At 40.9% G+C, this 26856-nt stretch overlaps 1 protein-coding gene across 1 annotated transcript in view; it reads left to right on the top strand.

Annotated features, from left to right (window-relative positions):
- The first annotated feature begins 20416 nt into the window (after positions 1–20416).
- The window catches only part of LOC147631203 (uncharacterized), a 133826-nt gene continuing 127386 nt past the window's right edge, over positions 20417–26856 (top strand). Inside the window, exon 1 of the mRNA XM_086809541.1 lies at positions 20417–20734. Within this exon, the coding sequence (XP_086665667.1) occupies positions 20524–20734 (211 nt within the window). The 5' untranslated portion in view covers positions 20417–20523. The remainder of the gene's footprint in view (positions 20735–26856) is intronic.

Raw genomic sequence — 26856 nt, 5'->3', positions numbered from 1 at the left:
AGTGCATTCCAAGAGTAAAAAGATTGACTTTTGTGACCATGAGAACCATATCCATCTATTATAGAAATCTGGAGATTTAGAGTGCATTCCAAGAGTTTGAAAAGATTTACTTTTGTGAGCATGAGAGGTTCAATCTTGAACCAATCAAATTCACGCACTTGAGATCAGAAAGATTCATTTGAGATGATGTCAATTGGATGACAAATGATCAAAGATCCTCTTATGAACCTAATTTGGGTTCGCATCACTTAGATGATGGTACACACAAGCAAATATTACTAGCTAGCCTAAATCCCAAAGAATGAACTATGGATCATAGAGGGAAAGTGTGGACTTTTGCATCATAAAGAAATTACTAATCCAAACATACCACCCTCACCAACTAAAATCACAAATGACTTATTTTGAGCTATTTTAAGATGAACACCATAACAAAAAACCATGTCTGAGAAGGATAGTAGGAACATGTGGAATTCAGAAAAGATACAATTTCAAGGGACCTTGAAATTGGTTTAAATTGGAATGTAAAGCATGATGTTCCACTTATGCAAGAAGGATTCATAAAACAAGAGATTTTGAATCACCAACAATTGATGAAAGAGTTGGAAGAAAGGGCTCAACCACATCTTACTTGCTTGCAAAAAACCAACCCAACCTACTCTACAACGGGATGTTTGGGAAGTGCCTATCTTAGAACAGGTGACTATAGATAGATTCAATGAATGCATGAATGAAAATATTTTCTCTTTTAAATAGCCGTTAGCTAGGGACTTCAATTGAGACTCTTAGAATGGGTATTGAGACCCAAGACAAAGGAAAGATACCTAGAGCTCAGGCCATAAAAGAAAATTGGATTGTGCTAGATTCAATCAAATTTGCCAATGGATCTAGTGCAATAACCTTTCAGGAAATTGAATCCTTGAAGAAATCTTTGATTCCTAATGTGGGAAAAGCTGCTGTGCAGAGATCACCAATATGAGATGGACAATCATGGGTGGAGTAAAAGAGACTCCAAGAATATGGTAAAGACAAAGATAACCGGGATGCATACTACAATATTACATCCCCATGTGTCAATAATTGTTGGAAGGGACTCATCAAATAAACATCATCACACAACAAGCTAGATTTTTCACACATGGATAGAAGAGCATAAACTTGACTTGTTATGTGTGCGAAGTGTATGTGTATGTACCAAATACAATAACTTGGGCTTATGTATGTGTACCAAAGGCAATGACTTGGGCTTGCATAAATAACCTTCAAGAGAGGAGTGTCAAAGGTCTTGACCTTTGACATTTGGTTGGAGTAACCATAATGGTCTTAACATTTGGACTAACTATAATTGTTCATATCATCTATCCATTATTAGAATCACCATATATGGACCTTAGTGATGCGACTAGATGGAGGTGGGAGGCATGACATGTTTATTAGACACAAGCATGATGTGGCCTTGACTAGATGTAGGTGGGAATCACCATATATGGACCTTAGTGATGTGACTAAATGCAGGTGAGAGGCATGTCAGTTTTAGTTGACATAGGCATGCCGTGTGACATGTTTAGTAGACTCAAGGGTGAGTACGGTTTTAGTTAGCAGCACAAGTGAGGTGTTCATTCCTGTGCTTTCCGCCTCCCAGCCCCACCGGCGTTGCTTGCTTCCATCAGCAATTCTTTTCCATGCAACTGCAGCCTAACTCACAGCCCATGCATGCAACGGTCAGGGAGATCCAATGCTCACTCTGTGGATGCCATGAGGGACTTTGTGGAAAAAAAGTGTCCGTCGCCACCCCCCTCCCGCCATCGTAGCAAGCTTCTTCCTTCCGACCCCTCCATCTTGTTGCGCGCCCAGGCGTGGAGTGTCGTGGCCTGCAAGTCGGGGAGAAGGATCAGATTGCTCTCGACGCCCTCTGCCACCCCACAGCCCTCTGCTCGACGCCTTCTGCCACCACTGCCTACCCCAGCACCACCTCCATTTTGAGTAGGTTGGCTTCATTTGCTTTGTAATATATATATATATATATACATATATATATATATATAGAGAGAGAGAGAGAGAGAGAAATGATAAAAGCCACGAATAACGAATGATAAAGAACATGAATGAATCAATGATAAAGAACATAATGAATGAAGAGAGAGAGAGAGAGATGATAACAACGTTCTCATGAATGAATGGCGATATATATATATGACATATGTGTGTAAAAGAACATGAATGTATGTTGTGTGTGTGTGTGTGTGTGTGACGGAGAGAGAGAGAGAGAGAGAGAGAGAGGTATATGACTTATAAAAATTAAAGAATATACCTACAAATTTCATAGAATACATGAATGAATTATAATATACATGAATGACAAATGTGTGTGTGTGTCTGTGTGTGTGTGAGAGAGAGAGAGAGAGAGAGAGAGAGGGGGGGGAGAGAGAGAGAGAGATACATGTGGTAATAATCTTCGCATTATTATGTTACTTATAGATGTCTCCATATTACGAGGAGATTACACTCCTTGATGGGAGGATTGGTCGACATTGTCGAGCATCTTAAACATGTTCTAAGATGGACACTACTTATTTTAAGAGAGTCCACATGATGCAGCATTTGAAGAATGAACATCAAGTAGTGGTGGACATCCCCAAGCTAAAGGTGGGGTGACCTAGAGATGGGGAGCATCCAGAGGTCTTACCTTGTCCTTGTTATGAGCCCTCGTTATGAGCAACAAGAAAAGACTAGGTTTGAGAATGTGTCGAAGAAATTTAAGAGGAATCTGCACAAGTTCCTCTTGAAGATAAGAGCACCACTACGAGGGAGGAATTTATTATGGGCAAACTCAAAGATGCTGAGAACTTGTGCATGGAGACAAAGGATAGTCACATCTCACACATTGGGAGGCGTATCAAGACTGGCTATATGAAATCCGTAAAGTGATGTAATTACATTAAATTAAATACATTATTGCAAAACAAGAACAAGACTTAATTTTTTTAAGTAAATGTGTCGTAGAAACGGAGAAGAGAGGTTGAGGCCGAGGGTGCAATGTGTGAGGAAGAAGATGACGATGTGGATGTCCCAGGTAGTCCGGTAAGTCTACGAATCTAACATGCATTCTTCACATGTCTAGCATGTCAAGAGTTACTAACATTATCATGAATAAAGGTTGAGCATGTGGGCATGGCACCAAAGAAAGATGCTCAAAGAAGAGAATACCATTCTTTCTCCCAATGAAGGTGTTTGAGGAATGCCTAGGTGAGGAGAATTTGGAGGTTTTTCGATCGCCTACACACCGGGCATTGCCAAGAATGAAGTGGTCTTCAAAGTTTCTTACAGCAAGATCGAGTGCATGAGCCCTAACTTAGGCGATGAAAAAACCCACCCCTAGAAAGGCAATATTTGCAACCATGATTGTTATTTTTTGTCTTTGAGATTTAGAATATCATATGAGTCATGACATAATGCAATATTGTGCTATAGGTTGAGAGAGGGTGTCACGCTCCATTTTACATGCACATGCCTAGGATTGAGTGTAGAAATGGAGGGTAGACTAATTGACAATGATTTTCAAACTGAAGCCTCCACAAAGACAATGAATATGTTTGCGATGTAAGTATAACTGAAAACAACTTTGCATAATGCAATGTAAATGACCTAATGTCTTGCTAACTTGGAGTTATTGTAGTTTGATGAAGAACAAGCTACCACAAGATGTTCTCAAGGAAATTTGGTTTGTGGATAGTTTGTGGTATGCATATGTGCCCTCCAGGGTTCACAATCATGCCGTGATGGATAACGTTTTGGGCCCATCGACCTGGCATAACATGTGCTTACCTTCTTTCCTATCTTGCACAAGTAATACTATGAAGATAATCTCTTTCCGTAATACTTTGTCTTGTAAGTGTATGTGTGACTGAAACAACTTCCTTTTACAAAAACCATTGGGTTCTTGTGGTAACTTTTAATGGCCACAAGGTTCATATCCCAGGTTTGCCAAGAGGGAAATGTGCTATATTGTTTTTCAATTCCTTGTCCATGTGCATGTTGTCGGATTATCTCCACGATGTGTATCAGTAAGTTTCTCAACCAGAACTTTTCTTCCCTTATGTACAATATTTTATAATAATGTACATATAATTACATGTTTCATGATAGAGTGTTATAGCATCTTCGTTGGCATTTCTCTAGCCCTACTATGAAGTATGAGTTAGAGAACCTGGAATCACACTGTGTAAAACAGGAGGTGAAGATATATAGACTTATTGTCTTGTGTAAGCATTTATATGTACTATTACATAGATAATTATACAAGGTAATTCCTTATACGTTGTAGGTACCATGTCAACCTAATGAGGTGGATTGTGGCTTTTATATAATGGGCCACAATGTGGTTTTTGATAGAAGGAGCAATAATTGGTAGGTGGAAGGAACATTGGGTAAGTTGCATTTATGTTTTGAATGTACCTTGACTTGGGAGAAATGCATAACCTAATTGTTCTTTTCGTTTTTGTTTTTAATAGTTGAAATCAAATTGGTATACTCATGAAGATGTTTAAAAGATCAAGAATTTTTTAAAAAATTTTAAATAAAAATCTCCATTAATTCCTTTGCACTAGGAATAAAAATCTCCATTAATTCCTTTGCACTAGGAATTACACTTTCCTTATTTAAATATTTGAATTCCAATATGGTGGGAATTCTTCTTTCATCATTTAAACTTATCTATGCAAAAAGATAAATTTAATCAAAATTTCTCTTAAATTTAAATAAAAATCTCCATTAATTCCTTTGCACTAGGAATTATACTTTTCTCATTTAAATATTTGAATTCCAATATGGTGGAAATTCCTCTTTCATCATTTAAACTTATCTATGCAAAAAGATAAATTTAATCAAATTTTCTCTTAAAATTTAAATAAAAATCTTCATTAATTTCTTCACACTAGGAATTACACTTTCCTCATTTAAATATTTGAATTCCAATATGGTGGGAATTCCTCTTTCATCATTTAAACTTATCTATGTAAAAAGATAAATTTAATCAAATTTTTTCTTAAAATTTAAATAAAAATCTCCATTAATTCCTTCACACTAGGAATTACACTTTTCTCATTTAAATATTTGAATTCCAATATGGTGGGAATTCCTCTTTCATCATTTAAATTTATCTATACAAAAAGATAAATTTAACTAAAATTCTTCTTTAATTTTTAAATAAAATATATATTATTTTAGCATCACAACTTCTCTCTTATTTCATTGGAATGCATGGATTTCCATTGTCATGGTGGGGATTACTCTTTTAACATAAAAATGGATTACTAGAAATTTCTCTTTTTCTTAATTAACTATTTATGCATAAATATAAAAATTAATTTTTTCATGATTATAATGAGAATCATTTAATTAATCTAGGATTATTATTCCTAGAATATGGTAGGAAGTCCTCTTTTCATATTATGAATGAAAATGATTTATGTGTTAATTTTTTAGAAATTTTGTCATAGCTCCGCTGCTATTACTGATAAATCTCAATAATTTGAAAGCATAAAGTTTAGTAATATCCCTATGATTAGAATGACCATTAATTAGATCAATATCCAATTATGGACTTGATTCTTAATTTTTTCATAAATTAAATAGCATTAAAAGCCCACTTATTTGGCCTCTAATTTGACAAGCATAGAAATTTACTTTTAGATTAGAGAATTGCTTCGTGAGAAGCTTCATTTGAATATAGAATAGGTCATAGGAATGACCATTCTTTGGGAGAGAGAGAGAACAGCTTTAAAAACATTATAATTTAAGCATAAATAAAAATTTATGTGTTTTATCATTACAATTTCATTAAAGAACTTCAATTGTATTCAAAAGCCATTCAATTGAATGCTTCTCAAGCTTGAGAGGGGCTGAGAAGAGAGAAACATTTGGAGATAAAAGAAAAAAGACCATAAACCACATTTTACCTCCTAGATTGCTTGATTCTTTGATCAAAGTAGGGGCCCCCAACCAATCAATTGGTTTGGTATGTTGATAAAATCTCCAAGGAAGATTGATGAAGAGAGAGAGAAGCTCCAATCTCTTCAATTTGTAGAGGGTTTTTAGAGGATAATAGAAAATAAGCTTATCTTAGAGTAATACCGGTATAGTTTAGTTCACAGATGAGAATACAAAAGAATGAGGGTCTATTTATAGGTGAGGGAGGCCACTAACTGAGTCCAATTGAGTTCTAGAATTTTCTAGCTTCAGTTTGGCTGAATTTGGACAAGTTTTGGACCAATTTGGCTCCCTTTTTTATTTGGTTTGATCTAGGAGAGAGGAGAGAGAAAAATATCCTATTATTTTTGAGTTTAAAACTCATCCACACATGTGAAATATGCACCTCCTTGAAGGGCCCCGGATTATGATCATTAAAAGATTATTTTAAAGACAGCTGAATCTGTGAAAAACAGGTAATTTCATAGCTGAATCTGTGAAAAACAGGTAATTTCATATTGGGTGTGTAAGTGGTGTGACTATCTTGAAGTTTGCTTGAAGCGTCGGCTAGGGGGCCTGGGAACTCTTTTCCCTGGTACCCAAGGCAAAACATAACCAAATTTCTAAATGGATCCTATCACTACAGTGGTTGGGAGGTTGGCTAATCCATGGGATTGGATGGCTGGACTGATGGATCCCTAAAATGAGACTCAATTCTGTTATGTTACGATAGTTGAAGTAAAATCCCGGATAACCCTTGTTCTATGGAAAAGAATCAATGGCTGTGCCTCTTGATGAGGAAAAAACTGTTGGTCTCTATGATCGAAGTGCAAGAAGACAGGAAAAATAGCCAAGGAGCTGTGTCTGTAGCCATGGCTCACTGGACCCAGTGAAGGAGCGAATTTCCCTCTCAAAGTCCAGTTAGGCACTTGGTTCTTGAGGTGTCGGATTCTGAAAGATCCCTGCCCCCTCCGCGCAATGAAATCTGGGGTGCTAGCAGTGGAAGTAGCACTTCCACTGCTAGCAGTGGAAGTAGCACTTCTTGCACAGGGTAGAGTCTCCCACTCAGAGCCTCGCCCACGGATATCCGGACAAGAGACTAATCCCTCGGTTCTTCCAAAACCGAATCCGAAAAAACTTCCCTCTCCTAGCAGACATAGGTGATTCCATTCGGAAAAATCTATTCTAACATAGTCAAGAGCCTTAACTAATCAAACTAATTCAACCGAATGTGTAAGTCACATGGTCAGATTAAGTGGGCTTATGCTGGCAAAGCCAACACAAGGTTTGTTCTTGATATTTATAACAATTTTGTAACAGAAAAAAGGAATTTATTCATCTCATCTAATGCACTTGCTATGGTCGTCGGAATTGTGTTGAATTTCGTTGTTGTCATAGACCTAACCCGAAAGCGTGGATTCAGAAAGAAAACATAGATGGTTGGTTCACGTAGATGGTTGCTTTACGTAGATGGTTGCATCAATTATTTCCCTGATGTAAACATTTATAGATTGGAAGGTCTTCCGGTCTACCCGAAGAAGCTCTCCCATGCTAATCAAAGCATTATGGGCATTTCGGACATCGTATAAGAATGCAATAGGACTTATGATGACTGATGAACTATGTAGAGAAGGGGCTCACCGTGTATCTATATAGACATGTATACACGGGGCAACCATGACATGACCACGTAGTCGTGGAGACTCGGCCCATAAAGATGAACTAGTTATTGCTATACAATGTCCCATCTCCCATAGCCATTCCCCTTATATCTTGGACCCCATTCGAGCATCGCAATATCAGGAATCAGGATAGTGTATCCAAGAGTAAAGTCCACCTACTCCATGTGTCAACCCTCGTTAGCAATGTGTCAAAAATGTATGATTACTCCAAAATATCTCATTTTTTTATTAATACTTCATAGTTTTTAACTAACATGTGGGCATTTACTCATTTTTGGGTTTTTTTTTTATTCTTTGAATTTATCTTATCCCAACACTTGGATTAATCTTATTGGTCCATAGGAACCTGAATCCAAAATTTTTAAAAAATCTTGACTCTTAGGATAAGGTCTTCTAAAACATCTTTAATTAATTCCAATCGTACCGTGGAAAATCTATTTTGATTTTCTATTTCAGGGAAATATTTTTTTGATATTTGTAGAATTTATTTATCCAAAAATATCCCAATATTGATTTACCAATATCTAGAAATTTTTATCTCACTAGGCCAAACAAGGAAAAATAAAATTTTCTTGTATTTAGAAACATACAATGATTACAAGGGATTGAAGTAGAGGCTTAATTGTTATTCAGGCTAAGGAGGAATCTTACAAAAACACTAGGGTCGAGTGGATTGGCTCCATGGAAGATTATTTTACCATGGATGGTTACAATAAAAACAACAAATCAATCATGCTCACTTGAAGCTATGTGGACCAACCAAGACTTGGTGGAACCCTACATGTCAAACCTAACTCATTAATGAAAATAATCTTACACGGAATCAAATTGAGGCCATTCTTAAAGAAAGCTATTACCCTGTCAACTTTGAGTTATAGAAGATGGACCCTTTTTAATGTCAAAGAAGAAATAGACTATGGATGTGTACCATTCAAAGTTTATCCAACTTTCAAAGTATGCACCTCCTCCCTTAACTGAGGTGCACCGTTTAAGTTGATTCGCCATTAGACTAGGCCATCCACTTGATTCCAAGATAGAAGCCTTCTAGCCAATCTCCATTTTGGATATTATACTCTGGGCTAGGGCCTAAGAAGAAGCCACAATATAGGCTTGTTAGGGCAGGTCAAGCCTTAAACCGGTCTTACCCTTGGAGCAAAAATCATCCACTTCCTCCCCCTAGGATTGGACAATTAGATGCTGGCCAAGGTTTTAAATCCCCTTCCTTTGAGATATGTAATACTCTTCCCTTCTTTTCAAATCTTTCTCCCAACAATGAAGGGACAAGGAGGAGAACCGGTGCTATAAGTATTTTGATAAGAATCACAAGGCCCTGAGTGTGGAAGACCAATAACTTTGCCTCCCTCCTCTACCCCAAATTGACATCTAGCCCCTTCAGTCAACCCAACCCCAAAAGCAATTGAGCTAGTAGGAATATAGCTCATGCAGTCACTTTAGAGGGCTAAGATGAAGAAGAGGCCCATGTTGTTAACCCATTCCTAGGGTTAACAAGAGCTACCACTATTGGAGTTTTAAGAAGGTTTAGGGTGAGCCATAACATTTTTGGTGCTACTGCCGGGGAGCCATCCCTTGGCTTTTTCCATCGTTTTTTCTCTAATCTACACATTATCCATTGCCCATTATCTTAATTAATGGTTTCCCTTGAAAAAGATGTGGATTTGATGGTGATTTGTGTGTGATTTGGAGTAGAATAGCTCTCTTTTTTGTTTTTGTAAAGAATGCTTTTTGCTTAATTTGTTATTTTTGTTGTTGTTAATGTGGTTTTTCATGTTCTTAGGACTTGCACATAGAGTGTATTAGGTTTAGTTTGCATCCATTGCATCAAACAATGTCATAGAATACATTTTTTAGTGAATGTTAGCTTTCTTTAGTGTTAAACATAGAACTAAAATCATTAATTTTAGCTTAATTAGTGTATTTTTTGTTAAAATTGTTTGCATTAAAGTGTTATAAGCATTAGGAGTATCTTAATCCTTCAAAAAACCATCGAAAAACCCTTGAATTCGAGTAATTTCTCTTAATGGACTGGTTTTTGTCAATAAGGGTGATTAATCTTGTTCAAGAGGTAAAATTTTTAGAAAATGTGTTGATTGGGATCCAAATTAATCATGTAAGTAGTTGAAATTAGTGTTTTGAGAGCATTTAAAACACCCAATTTCGTCAATTTCTTCATCAATTGGAAGAATTTGACTCTCTTTTGCTTAATTTTGCCTTAAAAGAAGAGACCAAAATTAAGGGTCTAATTAATCTCCTATTTTGGATAATTTATACATTTTTTGATGCACATAGCTTAGTATTCCCTTGCTCTATCCAATGATATGCTCAATTGTATGAATTAATTAAGGATTAGTGGTTAATTAGAGTCTTTGATTAGTATAAAAGAGGGATAGATTAGTGAAAAGATTAGTCTTTAATTAACTCTTAATCACTTTTTTTACCGAACTCATTAAGGCTAATGAGTATTCAATGAGTAGATGCCCATGAGTTATCAAATTGTCCATTTTTGGGGTCATTTATGAAGGGTGTAAGGGGGTGTCATAAAAAGGTTGACTTTTTTATTCCCACCTACTTTTTTGGGAAAATGCCCATATCTCCTTAATTTTAAATTCAAAAAATATCCCCCCCAAACAAGGAAATTCGTATTTTCCACTAGACTCTAAATAATAATAATAATAATTTCAAAAAAATGGTTCACACGTGAACCATTTTCTGCACTCTCACGCCTTAAGGTCTCACGGCCTAAGGGTTCAAGTCCAAAAATAAATAAATTCAAAAACCATTTTCTACACTCGCGCCTTAAGGTCTCACGGCCTAAGGATTCATGCCAAAAAAAAAAATCGAATATCGATTCACGTCCAGTGGTCCATGACGTGAGTCTTTCAGTGTTTTACGATGTGAAGCACTAGGCATCTTACAACGTTAAAAAGAAAAAAGAAAAAAAAAGCACTAGGCATCTTACGATGTGAAGCACTAGGCATCTTACAACGTTAAAAAGAAAAAAGAAAAAAAAAGCAATCAAATTTAATTTTTTCATGAAGTGGGTTTCACGGCGTGAAACCCTAAGCATTTCATGGCGTGAAACACTAAATATCTCACGGCATGAAACAATCCCAAAAAATAATAATAATAAATAAAATCAAATTTGATAAAATCTGTGAAGTCCACTTCACGCCGTAAACTGCACCCTGACGATGTGAAAGAGGGTCCGTCGGCAAAAAAAACTCTAGAAAACACACTTGTTTAGAGGCTCGTATCTCCTAAACCGTGAATCCAATGAGGGCACTCTAGTGCTCATTGAAAATCGACATCGAGCTCTTCAAATTTGGTCTTGGTTGTCCGAAGTCAAAATCGATCGTTTTGGCCTTCGACCAGTAGCCTCAAACTTTGACCCAAAAATCGAGGCAAAAAACTACCCGAAACGCACAAAATTGTAAAAAAAACAGCGCGAATATGACTTCGAACCATATTCGGGCTACTTTCGAGAGTCTAAACAACAAAATCAGAAACGACTCAAAGAGACAAAGTTGTAGTACTCCAAAAATACTATAACACTCTCATACAGAGTTTTTCCAAATTCCTTTTGGAACACCCTCAAAAACGTGCCACGAAACAGGGAAAAAATTCTCATCTTAACACAGTAATGGAAAATAGGTTTTAGGACCTCTACTTCCATCTGGGAAGTTACTAACATGTACTTTTTCTAGAAAAATATCCCCCTGAGGTCGTTCATGTGGGTGTAGCCTCTAAGCTAATTAGGACAAATAGACACTTATTTGACCTAACAAAGAGTACATTTGCTTGCTCTCATTAAGGAGCAATTGACAGCGTCGTCAGACATGGCAACAATAGAGAGACTACGTGGACCAACATCCTCACTAAACCCAATGGCTGACATCTTCAAGCCATTGAGATCTATGCCCCAAATGCACCTCCCAATACCATTTTCCATACCAACAACAAGAGTGTCATTGGGTTTTGTACCCCCTGTCACTTCAATCCCACCGGCGGGCTTTGGTCCTTTACCTAACATTTCCACAAATCCTATAGGCACCAACCCTTTCCAACCCCAAGGACTCAGTGAGAGAGTCCAAGGAAGTGGGATAGCCCAAGGACTCAGTGAGTCTCTACCATCAAAAGAGCACTCACATACGGCCTTAGTGACTCATACAAAAATACGGCCGTACAAATCTCCAAAATTATGGACATATATGATGGAGCAACTGATCCTACTCGATTCATACACAAATGTTTGAACAGAGATGTGAAGCCTTTGGAAATCCAAACTGCCCCACCAAGGTACACGCGTTGAACCTATACTAGGAAAAAGCTAGTCGATGGTTCATCACATTGATGCCGGCGATCAAGACAAACCTTGAAAATAGCCTTGATCCCCACGGTTTTTCAAGACAAGGTGATCGGTGGAGTGCAACTCTATTCAATTGAGCGTAAACCAAATGAAAACATTAGAGCCTTTATCCTTCAGATAAAACTGACTCACGATGTGAGTCATGGGAGAAATTAAATGATTCTCAATTGAAGAGATGTTTCATGATGGGCTTAAAGAATAATAGCTTACACAACTTGCTCATTGTATCAAACCTGGAAACATTTGATCAATGTTGTAAAGAAGTAATATGTTTAGATGACAACATGATGGAACACGATCATGCTACGAGATGTTCCTCATCTAAACCAAGTGACATAGTGGCTAAAGAACGATCAATCTCGGAATTGACATTCCCCGAATTCTATGCAGCCTTGCTTAAAAGTTTTCAATCGACATCTCTAAAGAGAGGATGAAATCTTTCAAAGCCAAACATCCTTAATGCCTCTACAAGTGAGAAGCAAAATGTCTTGTGTTAAGTACAATCACTACGACCATCCCAATCCTCATTGTGTATACAAGGCACCTGTTTTTCTGTACTACATATATTGTAAATCCTTTGGTCATGATACTACAAAGTGTCCCAATTTATCAACAATTGACTCAAAACCTCCATCTCCCACGCACCAAACAGAAACAATTCAAAGGGTAGAAACTGCTCAGGAAGCACTTAAGCAAACACTTGCTATTTCTATTATCATAGACCACACAAAGTGGAAGATTGCACAGTTTGGAATACCTCTATGCCCACGATCATTGACACTTTGCAACCCATGTGTGAATGATGCGACACTGATCACATATTCGAGGATTGCCCAAGGCGAGAAGAAGAACATGCTTTAAATGATGAACCAAAAGAGAAAACAAAACCTTCTAAAACCAAGGTGAGAAGAAGAACATGCTTTAAATGATGAACCAAAAGAGAAAACAAAACCTTCTAAACCCAAGAAAAACAAGGGACAACAAACTATCAAAACCAAGGTTGAATTAAAGGACATGGAAAAGCAGCCCATGGAGGATATAAACTCAAAAGAGCCAAAAGCTACACATAATGCAAAAGCATCCACCTCAAAAGCCACCACACAAACCACAAGACCCATATGTGCGACACAGGATACAAAAGCCCAAAAGAAAATTCAATCTTGTTGCATGGGCAAACATAAGAAAAACTTGACAATCCAAAGAAAGTCAAAAGATGAAACATGTTCTAGTACGTCACTTAGGGAGGATGAAGCAAGTTCTGATTCATCTCACTAAGTGCACTTAATAGACCAATCAAGAAACTAGAACCTATCCAACCACCCCAGATTGAAAATCATGATCATATGACATATGTGGAATGAAAAAAGCAAGCTAAGGAGAGCATGCTTAGCGGGCATGGATGAGTGTCTTATAGGATCACCGGTTGTGATTGAACCTAATAATGCCAAACCTAAAAAAGTAACCAAAATACAAAACCCAGAGGAGTACCACTTCCCCATTTCAAGAGAAAGACATACTCTCTCTACAAACATATTGCATGAATTATGCAGTTGAGAACGCACGTGAGGAATTCGATGAATCCCTTGGGAAATTAAAGCAGTCTCTCAAAACCTCATTTGGAGGAATGCTCTTCTCTTATGGTGAAGCCAGCATAACATTAGCACTTGCATCTTTAAGGGCTCAACATGAGTCATACTAAAACATAAAGAGCTCCATAGAACAAGACTGTGAGGATTCGCAAGTTTCCAAGCAGACCTCATTTAGAATTATCAGAGGACTAAGTGTGCCAATGTACACATTGGTTACTCTTGAAAAAGCTTAGAGCCAAAAAGAGGTTGAAAGTGAATGGGAATATGAAACAAAAACGGGATATGAAGCTAAAGCACAAACTGAAACATCCATGGTTCCTCTTGAAGATTCTGTCATGATATTGGATTTTCCTCAGGAAATGATGTTAAGTGCAAACACGTGTTAATTAGCCCTCAAGCTAGTCATAACATCATGACACTTGGGTGTCATTGGGACAACCTAAACTCATCCCTACAGACAATGGTCTCGCAAGAGGAGCCAATGGACAAAACATTGAAGTTCCTGGTTACTTTAGCTATGTTACTCAAATCAGTGGAGATGTGGAATTTACATTCCATGTTACCCTAGATTCCCTTAAGTATGATGTCGTCCTTGGTGGAACTTGGATACATGACTCGTTTTATTCAATTGATGAATCCATGCAAACAGTCACCTTCTTGAACACTCCTGCAGGCATTGTACAATTGCTATTATGGGAGGAAGAGACCTTGGAGGAGCTAGAACTTTCAACATGTCTACTGAAAAGATCCCTAGGATTCTGGTTGGATTGGAACTTTTCAATAAAATCACCACAGCTCAAGCACAACTTTATCCAACACGAGAACACAATCTCACGACCCTCGAGTTATGGGATTTGTTACGTCAACCAACACTCATGGATCATCCTAAAAGAATTCCCTTTACACAAGACTTGAACATGCCATGTTTGGGGTACTTCGAACATACAATGTATATTGAAACTAATCCCCTTACTTGCAAGTATTTTATGGTTGAGTATGTGTTGGAAGCAGATTTGATCTTGGGGCATAAATGGACTGTTGTTGCTCAAGCACCATTGTGCTTTCCCACCAGTGAAAGGGTCATCATGATAGTCAATGGCACAAAGTTGACAATCCCATACTGCAAGGAACAGGATCCAACCCTAATGGATATCTATGATGCTGAACACAAAAAGCTACAAGCCTCTTCTACGAAAGCCCCTCTACACAATGACCTACTATCTGCATCAACGACTGACTCTGATAAAGCATCTACTCCTTCAACCCCATTCTCACCAACGAAGTTCAAGGCCAAAACTGTGCAATCAATAGCTAATCTTGAAGAAGTTCACCTCGCGCAACCATCAATCTCTAACAAGGAACTCAAAGGAAAAGCCCTGGAGTCTATGCCTCTTTATTGACAAACCTCACCAAAGGAGATGGCAATATGCTCAAAAGCCTCATCATCAAATGCCACTCTGCAAGAGACTCGAACCTCATTGTCAACAATGCCCATGAGTCTCAAACCTGCAACCTCAGCACCAACTAATGTAAAGGAGGGCTCACAACCTCCCCCGTCAACCAAAAAGAAAAATCCACCAAGACAACCAAATTCAAGGTATCTTAATGGTATCAAGATGTGGGTGGAGAAGGAACTACTTATAGCTCAAGGCTACTATGAAGGTGCCAATCAAATTTGGGTGTCTCGATCATCAAAGCCTCTTCCTCGACGTAGCACTTAGAGGCCAAGGAAAGAGAAAAGTACTCCACAACACCGTCCACAAAAGCCTATGCAAGTTCCTCAAAGAACTCCACCATGTCAGTAAGTGTGGGTACCAAAAATATTACTGCAAGCACAAGGGTACTACCAACATAATACCAAAGCTTGGATTCCCAAGCACATCAAAAAGTCCCCTTAACCTATTTAAAGAAAGAAACAAACCTCAGCACTAAAGGCATAAGCCACCAGTTTATAATGTACATCAAAGATGGGTGCTTATGCATGTGCTTCAACAATAAGGATACTATGATGGTAATCCCATCATATGGTTGCCAAAATCGAACAACATGAAGAAAGCCTCATTATTGACTTTTAACCCCAAAAGCTTCATCTAAAGTTCGACAAGAATGGAGGCCCAAGCGACACCAAGCAAGTCACTCAAACACTCTCGTGCATTTAGCACCTACATAAGAGCTTGTGTGTTCAAGCAACCCCAATGGTAATGAACCACTGCCTCAACAACATTTGAGCCGAAAATTCAAGAATCAATTTCCACATCTGCAGAGCGGAGACTTATGAACGCATCAAAGACAAATTCACAATGCTCTTTTCACCCCTTTGGATGTGAAGGGCAAGTGTAGAAGCTACGTGATAGACATAAGAACCTATTCTCTCATAAAAGGAGAGTAGCCACAAGAACATGTTGCTCATAAGGTGGTAGTTAAAAAAATAAAAAAAACACAAACACAAGAGAGTCACACATATGGCCTACCTAGAAGTGATAAAAATCACAAGCAACTCCTAAGGATCTTCAATAGCCATTATATTTTGTTAAGCTCATAGCTTACTATTCTTTAGGCTATGATAATGTAGCAGCTGCTCCATGAGTACATATCCATACTCATGCACTAGATAACATTTGCACCAAAGCCTCACCATCAACAACTTCCAGGTACACCACTGGGGATGGGGGGGGACATGGTGGGTGAAAGCCTGGTCAATGGTACAACCCATCGCCTAGAATTTTCTTTCAAATTACAAACCTCTCCAAATGACGCTACCATCTTCACTAGCCTCGCAAGTTGATGTAATTCTTTCAATCCTCGCCAACAAGTGGCTACTTCAACAAAAAGCAACAGCTTAATAAGAGTCTATTTGACTCAATTCTTGTACTTCATGTATATCTGCTTCATAAGAGCACCTAAATATACATAAAAACATAAAAAGCACATGGGAAGAAGCATGCAGGAACAGGTCTTACTCAACAACATTTGACAAGAATCCTACCACACAAAGGGATATCATCAAAGGCCAATTTCTTCAAATGATGAATGTCGCTTCAATGAATCAAATGAACAATTGAGAATCGCCATCTCATTTTGATGATTATGTCTACGTTCCTCCGGATACTTCCCTCTCTTCTCTCCCATTATTAACATCCCTTAGCATCCCCACTAACACAAATCACATGTAACCTTGCTTATGATTCCAAAAACAAGTGATCAAAATAATAATAATAATAAAAGCTCACAGAAAAATAAAAATACAATCATTTGCAAAGACCCCACCTCCCCACCCCGTTAGGAATTTCCAATAAACCACTAACCTTTTCATTCACTAACTAGCTTTTCTCATTCTTTGTGGAGGAACAAAGACCATTGAACGTCACTCAACATGAAAGCCATCGACAAAGCTTGTCCATTCTCCCCACACAAAGGTCTTCAATGCGGACGTGACTGCCATCAAGAAGGGGGGAATGTTAACTCATTCCTAGAGTTAACAGAGAGGTGAGGTTAGAGGAGAGATGAGTACCCATAGTGCAACACGGCGGTGTGACAACGCTCGCGGGGAGGCGCGGTGGAATTGCTTCTCAAAAGGAGTTGTAGAGCTTGGAAACCTCAAGGGTTACGAGCTTGGGCATTGGAAAGATCCTCACGACAGTTGCGGTTCACCACGTAATCTCTTATTGGATATGTTTCAAGGAGGGTTAGGGTGAGCCATAATACATGTTTATGTAGATGTGGGCAAGGGCCAAATAGAAATATTCTATCATCAAGATTTTGGCCCCACCACCCTCAAAGGTATAAGTTTTTGTCTTTTGATTAATTCAGGCAGTTTGCATTCATTTCTCTCTTCTCGATGTTTGAAGATGCTTAGTATTAAGGCTAGAGAAACTAAGAAGTCATTAAAGGTAGAAATGGCCAATGTGGATGCCTGGAGTTCTCTAAGTCAAAGACAATGATATTCCATTTCTCCTTGATGGCCACCCTATAAGCTTTCAATGTTATGAACTAGAATGAGCCATGTGGTGATCGATGCTAGCACTATTACCATTGGTGTTGTCTTGATGCAACAAGGCCATCATATCGCTTATGAGTCTCGAAAGTTTCAGCCATATGAGAACAATTATCCTACACATGATTGGATTTCTTGGCTATGGTTCATGAACTTAAGCTCTGGAGACATTACTTACTAGGACGTAGATTTCAATTGACCACTAGTCACAAAAGCTTAAAGTCTCCTAGTTGTTAAAATTTTAGTATGGCCATCTCTATGCCCTCTAATGCTCCTACTTATTATTTTAATGGAGATGTCTTGGTGCAGTTATATATCACACAGTATGAAGACCTAATCAAAGTGGGTAATCCAATAAGTTAAGGGTCTTCTTGATCAAGATCCTTTCTTATTATGTGTATGCATGAAATAACATGGAGAACTATATTGGAATAACAAAACAAGAAGGATGGTCTATTAAACAACTTATAGTTTTTGAATATTGTTACCATGTAGAAAAAAAATATTCATGCTTTTGATTTTTTACTATTGATATAATCTATGATCCTAATGGGCCACATTGAGACCCATTGATGTATGCTTTTGATTTTTTACTATTGATATAATCTATGATCCTAATGGGCCACATTGAGACCCATTGATGTATGCTTGCCTATTGGTGGGTGTTGTCTTATTGTCATGTTCTTCATGGCTATTGAAAGTTCCATAAACAAATTTTGAGTACGTGCTTAAGTATTTGTCTATAATATATGAGTTATTAAGCCCTAGTTGTATGTGCATATTAACAACTTTTTGTTTGGTGTGCATTAATTAGCTGCATGACTGCAATAGCTAATTAATGTGACTATTTGAATACATTAAGGTTTAAAATTAAGGTAAATTAATTAAAACAAATGTGTATCGAAAATTTTGTAAACAAGGTTGGAGATTTATTACTAGAGAAATTTACATGTAGCAAAACATCACATGATTCAAGAAACCAAAGCAATTATTAAATATATCACATACGTTTGTAAACAAGGTTGAAGATGTATTAATGGATAAATTTACATGCGGTGCCAAAACATGACATAAGCCAACAAACCAAACCAACAGCACAGTGAAAGCAAACTACAGAAAGCACCCCTCTTCCTCTGTAAGGCCGACAAATTTACAAATGGACGATGATAGTGGGACAAACTCATCACTATCCATGATAGCTTTTTTGAAATTGTGTGTTTTGTCCCACACAGATAGATAAGATGCACAGTAATCCGGCTGTGCATGGGAGCTACATCATGATCATCTACAATGATAGGGTTACTTTGACTTCTAGGCTACGTATTAGCATCTCCTTCATTATTCCTTGCATTATCATCTTCATTGATGTCTGCATGTCGATCCAATGAATCAAAATATCTACCACCAAGCGTGTTTGTGAAGACAATCTCATCAATGTCCATGCATTGTGTAAGGTGAGGCACTTTCATTACTTTCCAAATCGTTGCCAACTTTCTTCTACTCATCCTGTTCCCTGTCTTCGATATTATCTAGGATGCAGGAGGGTAGTATGGACCATTATGAGAAGTGTGCTTTGAAGTGATTCACCAAGTTTGTTGGCTAAATAGTTGTCCATGGAAACATATGCTCTCTCAAAAAGATTTATAGGTGATAAGCAAACTTTATTTTTTAGATCAGCTTGTCCATACAGTGCATATAGTTGTCTGCCTCTAGTTATCTCTTTTGCGGAGATATTGTGCGAGAAGAATTTGAAATGTGCTTTATGGAGGTCTTTCATGCAGTAACCGACCATGCCTTCGAATGTGTGCATTTGAATCTGCCATAGACCTCTACACATGACTATGGCACCTTCTGGTTTATAGACGTCCAATCCCAGGTATCATCTGATCACTTTGCCAAAGTTGATCAGCGAGACAGAGCCATCAGAGTTATCACCATCTAGAAATGGAGATGATTTAGAGTACCTCCTTTTTCCAAGGCAACAAACCCTTAAGGCATTCCATCGTCTCACAAATTCTTCAAGTGGTTCTCATAACTAGGTGTTCCAGCATGCGAGTCACACTTTGGACGTAGAAGCATGTGACAGCATCCACCTATGGAAGCATACACGAGAAGGAAGAGCAGTCGGAGCAACAGGCGCATCTGCGATGACCACAAACCAAAAGATGGACGCAAGAATCAGAACGAAGCACAAAAGATAACATGCACAATGATGCAGCTATGGAAGAGCGCTCGGAGCAACAACTCCCAACCGCCATGACCACAAACTGAAAGACGGAGGCAAGAATCGGAAACAAGCAGAAAAAGAGAACCACCCCCAACGGCGGATGCCTCCATCGATAGGCATGCACCCATAAAGACGACACGTGTTCACGCGTGCGACTGCGTGTCACACATGACATGAATGAAGTGCATATGATGATGATGTGTCCAACAAGACACGTGTTCGATGTTTAACAAAAAACCTTCACACCGCATTTGAAATCAACATCAGCAACGCGATTAATTAAATTATCGAAACCGAAAAAAAGATTTTGGGTGCATATTGAGAATGTCGTGGGAAAACACGTGTGTTTGGTGCGTAACTTTTTTTTTTTGGTAATGTGAGATTTTTATTTGTACCAAGGAGTGTCCTTTATGAGAGCCGGAAGTAAGACTTGATTAGGAGACCTTACCCCAAACACACGCATGCTTCACCAAGGAAATTTTTTTGTAATGTGAGATTTTTATTTGTACCAAGGAGTGTCCTTTATGAGAGCTCGAAGTAAGACTTGTTTGATCACTAGACATTACCCCAAACACACGCACGCTTCACCAATTGCTCTACCGCTGGGAGAGAAACTCATAAAAATACAATTGTTTTGAAAATGATGATTTCCTATTATTTACTTCCATCTTGAGCTATCCATGCCTCTGCGGGAGTGCTTCCGCGCCAGCCTCTTCTTCAGCGGGGACCTTACCTTTCGATCCAACGCCGCCCTCCACTTTCCACTTCCGCGCAAGCCTCTGTCCTCTTCCTCAGCATGGCGCCCTACAGCTCGGGCAATTCGCTCAATCAGGAAAGCCTTCTCGTCTGCCACTGGGGTCAGCAGTCCAAGCGTATCCCTCTGCTCTTCGAGTACTCTCCTTTCTCAGTCTTCCCCCTTTTATGTCTGGACATCCCAAGATAATTATTATTGTAATCACATTTTCATTTTATAGTGTAACACACACACATCGCACACATATGTATACACACTTTTTTTTAGTAATGATATGCACTAGTGGGAAACCTCAGTACGAGGTGAAAACCCACGAAGAAATATGCATTGCACAATGATGAGTCCAATAAGGATCTATTATAGAGTTCCTCATATACAGTCAAAGAAAAGTGAAAGTCGGCAAATCAACATCCTGGCTCGCATAACAACAATGCAGTGTTTGTCGCAAGGAGAGCTTCAAGAAGGAGAAGGTGTCTGACATAGGTTGTCCGAACATGAATTGGTTCTGTTTGGTCCAAATTGTCCATTTTGCCTAGAATCGTACCCAAGAGAAGAACACAGCATAAGGCCGGAGCGTAGTTGTTAGCACTCCAATTATCCAGAACTGTTTTCCAAAAAAGTGTGCGAGAAATCTAATGCACAAGCAAGTTGAAACCTTGTCGAGGAGCAGTTTGGAAGGTGGACAGGACCAAAGAAGGTGCAACACTGTCTCAGTCTGAGCACCACAATGGTAGCATAACGAGGCACAGATACACCATGAGTGCAACTGGGAGAACTCCAAGCATGCATCTCCAAAGGAACATGCGTTCTTTCAATGGCAAACAGCTCCTCCAGATCCCTCTTAAACATTTCCTCCACCATAGTAATGGTTTTTGTAAGCACCACAACTCATTACATACATGCTCACATATAAATTCTTAGCCGTTATATTCTAGTCAGCCAGGCGGTCATGCATACAAAGTGGTGGTATTGGTGCAAAGGGGGATATCAACCCATATATCTCACGCCACAAAGGTCTATAATGCATACCCAATCCAAAACTACGTTGAGCCAGCCTGAGAGAGGGCCTGCTGTACTGAGCTCCAAAAGAGGGCTCTACTTGGAGCATCGTTCGGAGCATAAACGTTGAGGAAGCCAACGCTATCCTCTTCAATAGTAATGGTAATCCACTGTGCACGCCTGATGACGATGACTCCTTAGCCAGTCATTGCCGGTAGCAGTTGCTCACTGACAGAAATACACACACCCTCCTTGCGTCCCAGAGGGGTTGAAAATGGGGACCAGAAAGTGTGACTCCTGCCTGGAAGAATCTTTCCACATCTGCGGGTGCGCCCCTCTGAGAGGAGGTGCTCCTGGAGGAATAAAATGTCTATGGGTCCCCCAACCATGGTTCTCTGGAGCTCGCCTCGTAGGACACATCGTCTCTGAAAGCACTAAGGCCCGCCTAAACCCTGAATATTCCATATAACAATATGCATATCAGTCTCTGTGTGATGCGGTACTAGCGGAACTGCCCCCCACTCGAAGAGTCTTGGGCGAGGGTTTAGACGGGGAATAATCACAATCCGTGCAGGGGCGAAGGTGCGCCAGGTGGGCACTAATCCTGTCCTCCATGTGACGTCACTCTGTATGAGCGCGAGCGTATGCATGCTATGGACTCCATCGATCACAATAGAGGTATCTGTAAGAGGGGGGAAGAGGTACTGCGACAGAAGTATGCATGAAGGCAAAAACCAGCACCTCCAGGCTGGAGACTACCATCTCCCCGTCTTGGCCTGGATGAGCAGAGCCTCCAAGCTCCATCCTAGCCAAAGGCCAGAAATGGGTGAGAATGTTGGTGATGCGAAGATCCTGGAGGTGATGGGAGAGCTCGATTGCCTGGCCTTGGATGGCAGTTGCCACAATCTTGAGATCCCACTCTGTTCCCGAGGCTGCACTGAAGGGGAAAGAGAAGATCATCGCACCATTATCTGGCGTAGAGGGCCTGGAGTGGTGAAAAACCACACATATCCGAACACGGGCTACTGTCTCCTCAAAAATGTCGGTCCCTTCCGTCGGCAGGCATCGGAAGAAACTATAGTTCATCGGCTGTCCTCCCGAGATACTCGGAGCCCCACCTGGGGACTCTGGTAGAAGAGCCCTCATGGGGGAAGCGGCAATGGTCATCTCTACCAGCTCAGAGAATCGGTGAATCAAGTGACGGACCTACCGGCTGCCTCCGCACCGGGTCGAGGGCTACTGGGGGGCGACGAGAGTGCTCTGGAGAGGTAGAAGGGGGGGGGGAGGGCTCGGAAGATAAGGGCGGGGCCGGGGGGGGGGGTGCTGCGGCGGGAAAAGTCGGTGCTGAAACAAGGAGAGGAGGTGAGGGAGGACGGGGTGCTTGGGGGAGAGATCCATCGGAGAGGACGGTTGCGGGGAAGGGCTCACAAAGGGCTCAGAGAGGCCGGTTGGCCTCTCAGAACACTGGGAGGTATCTACTGGTGGGGCCGGAGGGGCCCGCTCCGGGACTGGCGAGGGCGCGTCACCAACGGGCAAATCCTGAGATAAATGCTCATAACGGTTCTTTGACAAAACCGAATCCTCCTGAGATCTACCAGCCTAGCGCGGATGGCGGCGGCGCTCGGCTCGGGTGGTTGTCTGGCGGCTTGAGCGTGGGCCAGCCGTCCGCCACTCGTCGGTAGCTGGGTCACCTAGAGTCGGGGCCTGGGGCTCTGCTGCCTGAGGGCCTGCCTCTCTCCCGGCCCCCTGATGAGGATTAGCACGAGAAATGGGGGGAGGAACCATTGGAGGCGGCCGCCTGGTTTGCTGCCGAGAGCAAGCTTTGGCTAGATGGCCCATCTGCTTGCAAATGAAACATTGGCCTAAAAGGTGTGAATACTGTACGTGCTGCTGCATGATGGGGTCGCCTCGGAGTCTAGGAAGAGATATACAATGCGTTATAGACTCCGGCAAGGCCACACAAATACGGAGGGATGGTTGGTCAAGTTGGCTGGTCATTTAATAAAGTTTATATTTATAAATGACAATAAATGCTAAATAAATACCAGAAAATATGGAAAAAATACCAGATAAATCCTAGTAAATTCCCTAAGGCTTCTGGGATGTTCTAAATGATGCACAGGCATATGAATGCATATTTGCACTGAGTGCAGAGTGCATGTGACAAAGTCTTGCGAGCAGTCCTAGAGTTGGTTTGGTTCATGGATATATGGATCGAACTCTATTTGTGCATGTATTCATACACTTTCTTAGGTATTATTGTATTCTAGTGCCATTGGATTCTGGTACCCTTGAGAATACATCGGGATTACTTCGGATTGTGTTGTGTGAGGCATGTATGTTGGTATGATACATCAAGTACTTTACTATGTTCATGGTGTACCACTAGTTGTAGGTCTTGTGGGATGGCCATACGAGGAGTGGGTAAAGCATGAGGAAGGATATATGTGGAAAGTACATAGTGGATGTATTGTGTGAATGCATTGAGTGCTTTCATATGCTCATGATGTATCACCAGTCGTGGATCCTGCGGGATAGGCATGGGCGTAAGGCTTGTGAGCAGCCCTTAGACTGTTACTTTAGAATGGGTAAAGCATCTTGAGGAGCATATTTCTTGTGAATGCATGTGTGTCATATGTGGAATGACACACGGTTTTGTTTTTGGCTAACACAGGTTGTGCAGGATGATTGTTTCATCACCTAGATGCACTTGAGGGCGATTGTTCTTGTCATATGAGGTGTCTTTGCTCATTGGATGCTTTACTGTGCCGTTGAGTGCAATCGATGACGCTTGCCATTTTTCAAGAGGGGGGTATGTTACGACCCTGTGTTTTTCTTTGGGCATTATGCAAGTGTGCACGGGGACATGGTGGACAGTGTGAATGGCATCAGTTTGGGGCAATAGCTTCATGGACAGATTGGTACAGCTATTGGGGTCAAAAAGGAATCTAGGAATTAATAAAGGTCCTTTTCATAACCCATGGGGACAAAGGGTTGGAGGGGACAAAGGATTTAAAGGTTTTGAAGCCAATAAAAAAAAAAAAACTCTTTTGGGGAGAATCGTGGCCCTTAGGGGGTTACGTTATTTTTTGAGGAGCTGCCTCTTAGGGGCAGCTGCAGCAAGGGACATGCACTTTCTCTCTCTCTCTCTCTTTGGAAGGCAGGCGGCTTGGGCTGCAGGAAACGCAGGGCTGTCCATGCCTTTGCGGAGGAGGTCGGGCTGCAGCAGATGCGCTTCTCTCTATTTGAAAAGCAGGTGGGCTGAGCAGCAGGAGTCGGGCTGCTCTCTCTCTCTCTCTATGGGCTGCTGGAGGGCTGGCTGCAGGAGGCGCACATCAAAACTGCACTCGGGCTGTAGTTACAGGGCCGTGGGGCTGGTGGGAAAATAGTCGGGCTGCAGCACGTGGGCTCCCCTCCCCGTTGGTAAGCCGCAAGGCTGGACTGCTCTTTCCCCCTCCCTCTTGCGTGGAAGGCAGTGTGGGACTGCAGGGGCAACAGGAGATGCAGCACGACAACACTGTTCTCTCTGGGACAGGTCTCCACACACTCGTTATACCTTTACGAGGGAGACTGACACCGTGTACATGGATGAGATATACAGACGCTTATGTGCCGAGGAGCCGGGACGGCCATTAGATGAGCTCACTCAGATATTGATAGAGACGCTTCATGCTGCAGCGTCAAAGGCATATCCCCATAGTCAGCCTACACGGAGACGATTTGGGAACATGCCCCAGAACAGCTGGTATGATGAGGAGTGCAGAGAGATGAGGATCAGATTACAGAGAGAGGTGCTCATGGGTGTTACCACTCACAGACAGTCACGAATTACCTTCTGGCGCCTAGTGCGACGGAAGAAGAGGGCTTATCTTGCTCAGTTAGAGAGGGATTTGTATCAGTTATTTATGAGTTAGGACTTAGGCGAGGCATGGAGACTATTCCATGAGCATTCACCATCACTAGCCATTACCTCCACAGTGATTTGGGGTGAGTATGCAGCATCCCTGTACACAGCACCAGGACAGCCGCCCGTGCCAGACCCATCGGAGCCATGCTCAGAGACATGTGCTTTCTTTACTGCTGAGATGGTAAGGAAAGCTATTGACAGGATGAGGACTGGGAGAGCATATGATCATGATGGTTTGGTAGCAGAGCACTTTATTCATGCCAGAGATATGCTTGCAGAGCTTTTTGCTATGATGTTTAACTGAGCCATGTGTGAGGGTTTTCCTGAGACTTGGAATATGTCCACGATTGTGCCTATCTTCAAGTCAGGGGATCCCATGCTTCCTGGGAATTATCGTACCATCATGATTGGTCACACATTGGCTAGATTATATGCATCTATTCTTGAGCAGGAGTTGAGTAGATGGGCAGAGAGAGAGGGCATACGTGCATCAGGGCAGGCAGGGTTCAGGAGAGGTTTCTCCACTCTTGACCATATCTTGACACTCAGAGCTATTATTGAGGAGGGCAAATTATATGGCAGGAGGATTTATTGTTGCTTTGTGGATTTCCGCAAAGCTTTGGACAGAGTACCGAGAGCCAAACTGATGCGCAGACTATAGGAGATTGGAATGCCCACAGAGCTGATTTGGGGAATCATGGCTTTATACAGGAGAGTTGTGGGGCAGGTACGTACTACTCAGGGTATATCTGAGATGGTTCACTCCACTATTGGGGTGAAACAGGGCTGCCCCCTTTCTCCCACCTTATTTGGGATGTATGTGGATGAGGTTTCGGACTATGTAGAGCGGGAGGGTGACAGAGGAGCACAGCTAGCAGGGACATGGATTCCGCTGTTATTGTATGCTGATGATATTGTGCTGATTTCAGATTCTCTAGAGGGGATGCAACGTCATTTGGATGCATTGCACACGTTTGCACAGGACAGTGGATTGTCTGTTAACCTTGGTAAAACCAAGGTGATGGTGTTTAACACCACAGCACAGTGGGGTAGGAGGTCAGTACCCACCTTTACATATGGTCAGGAGACAGTGGAATATACAGCTGCATATACTTACCTTGGTGTGGTTTTTAGTGGCCCACTATTTTCCTTGAGGAGAGCAGCGGAGACCAGATTGACCAGAGCTTATGCAGCATTGGGGAGACTAGAGAGGATGTGTTCGCAGGTTCAGTTTCAGGAACCTCGAACAAAGCTCTGGCTCTTTGACACTTTGGTCACTTCAGCCATGCTGTATGGAGTGGAGATATGGGGACCCTCAGTGGATCACCACAGCCGAGCTGGTAGCATTGATGG

Source organism: Cibotium barometz, chromosome 15 (genome assembly GCF_041138505.1).
Source record: "Cibotium barometz isolate CiBa-2024 chromosome 15, ASM4113850v1, whole genome shotgun sequence".
Classification (NCBI taxonomy): Eukaryota; Viridiplantae; Streptophyta; class Polypodiopsida; order Cyatheales; family Cibotiaceae; genus Cibotium; species Cibotium barometz.
Note: the sequence above shows the minus strand (reverse complement) of the source record. Positions and strands in the feature narration are given on the sequence as shown.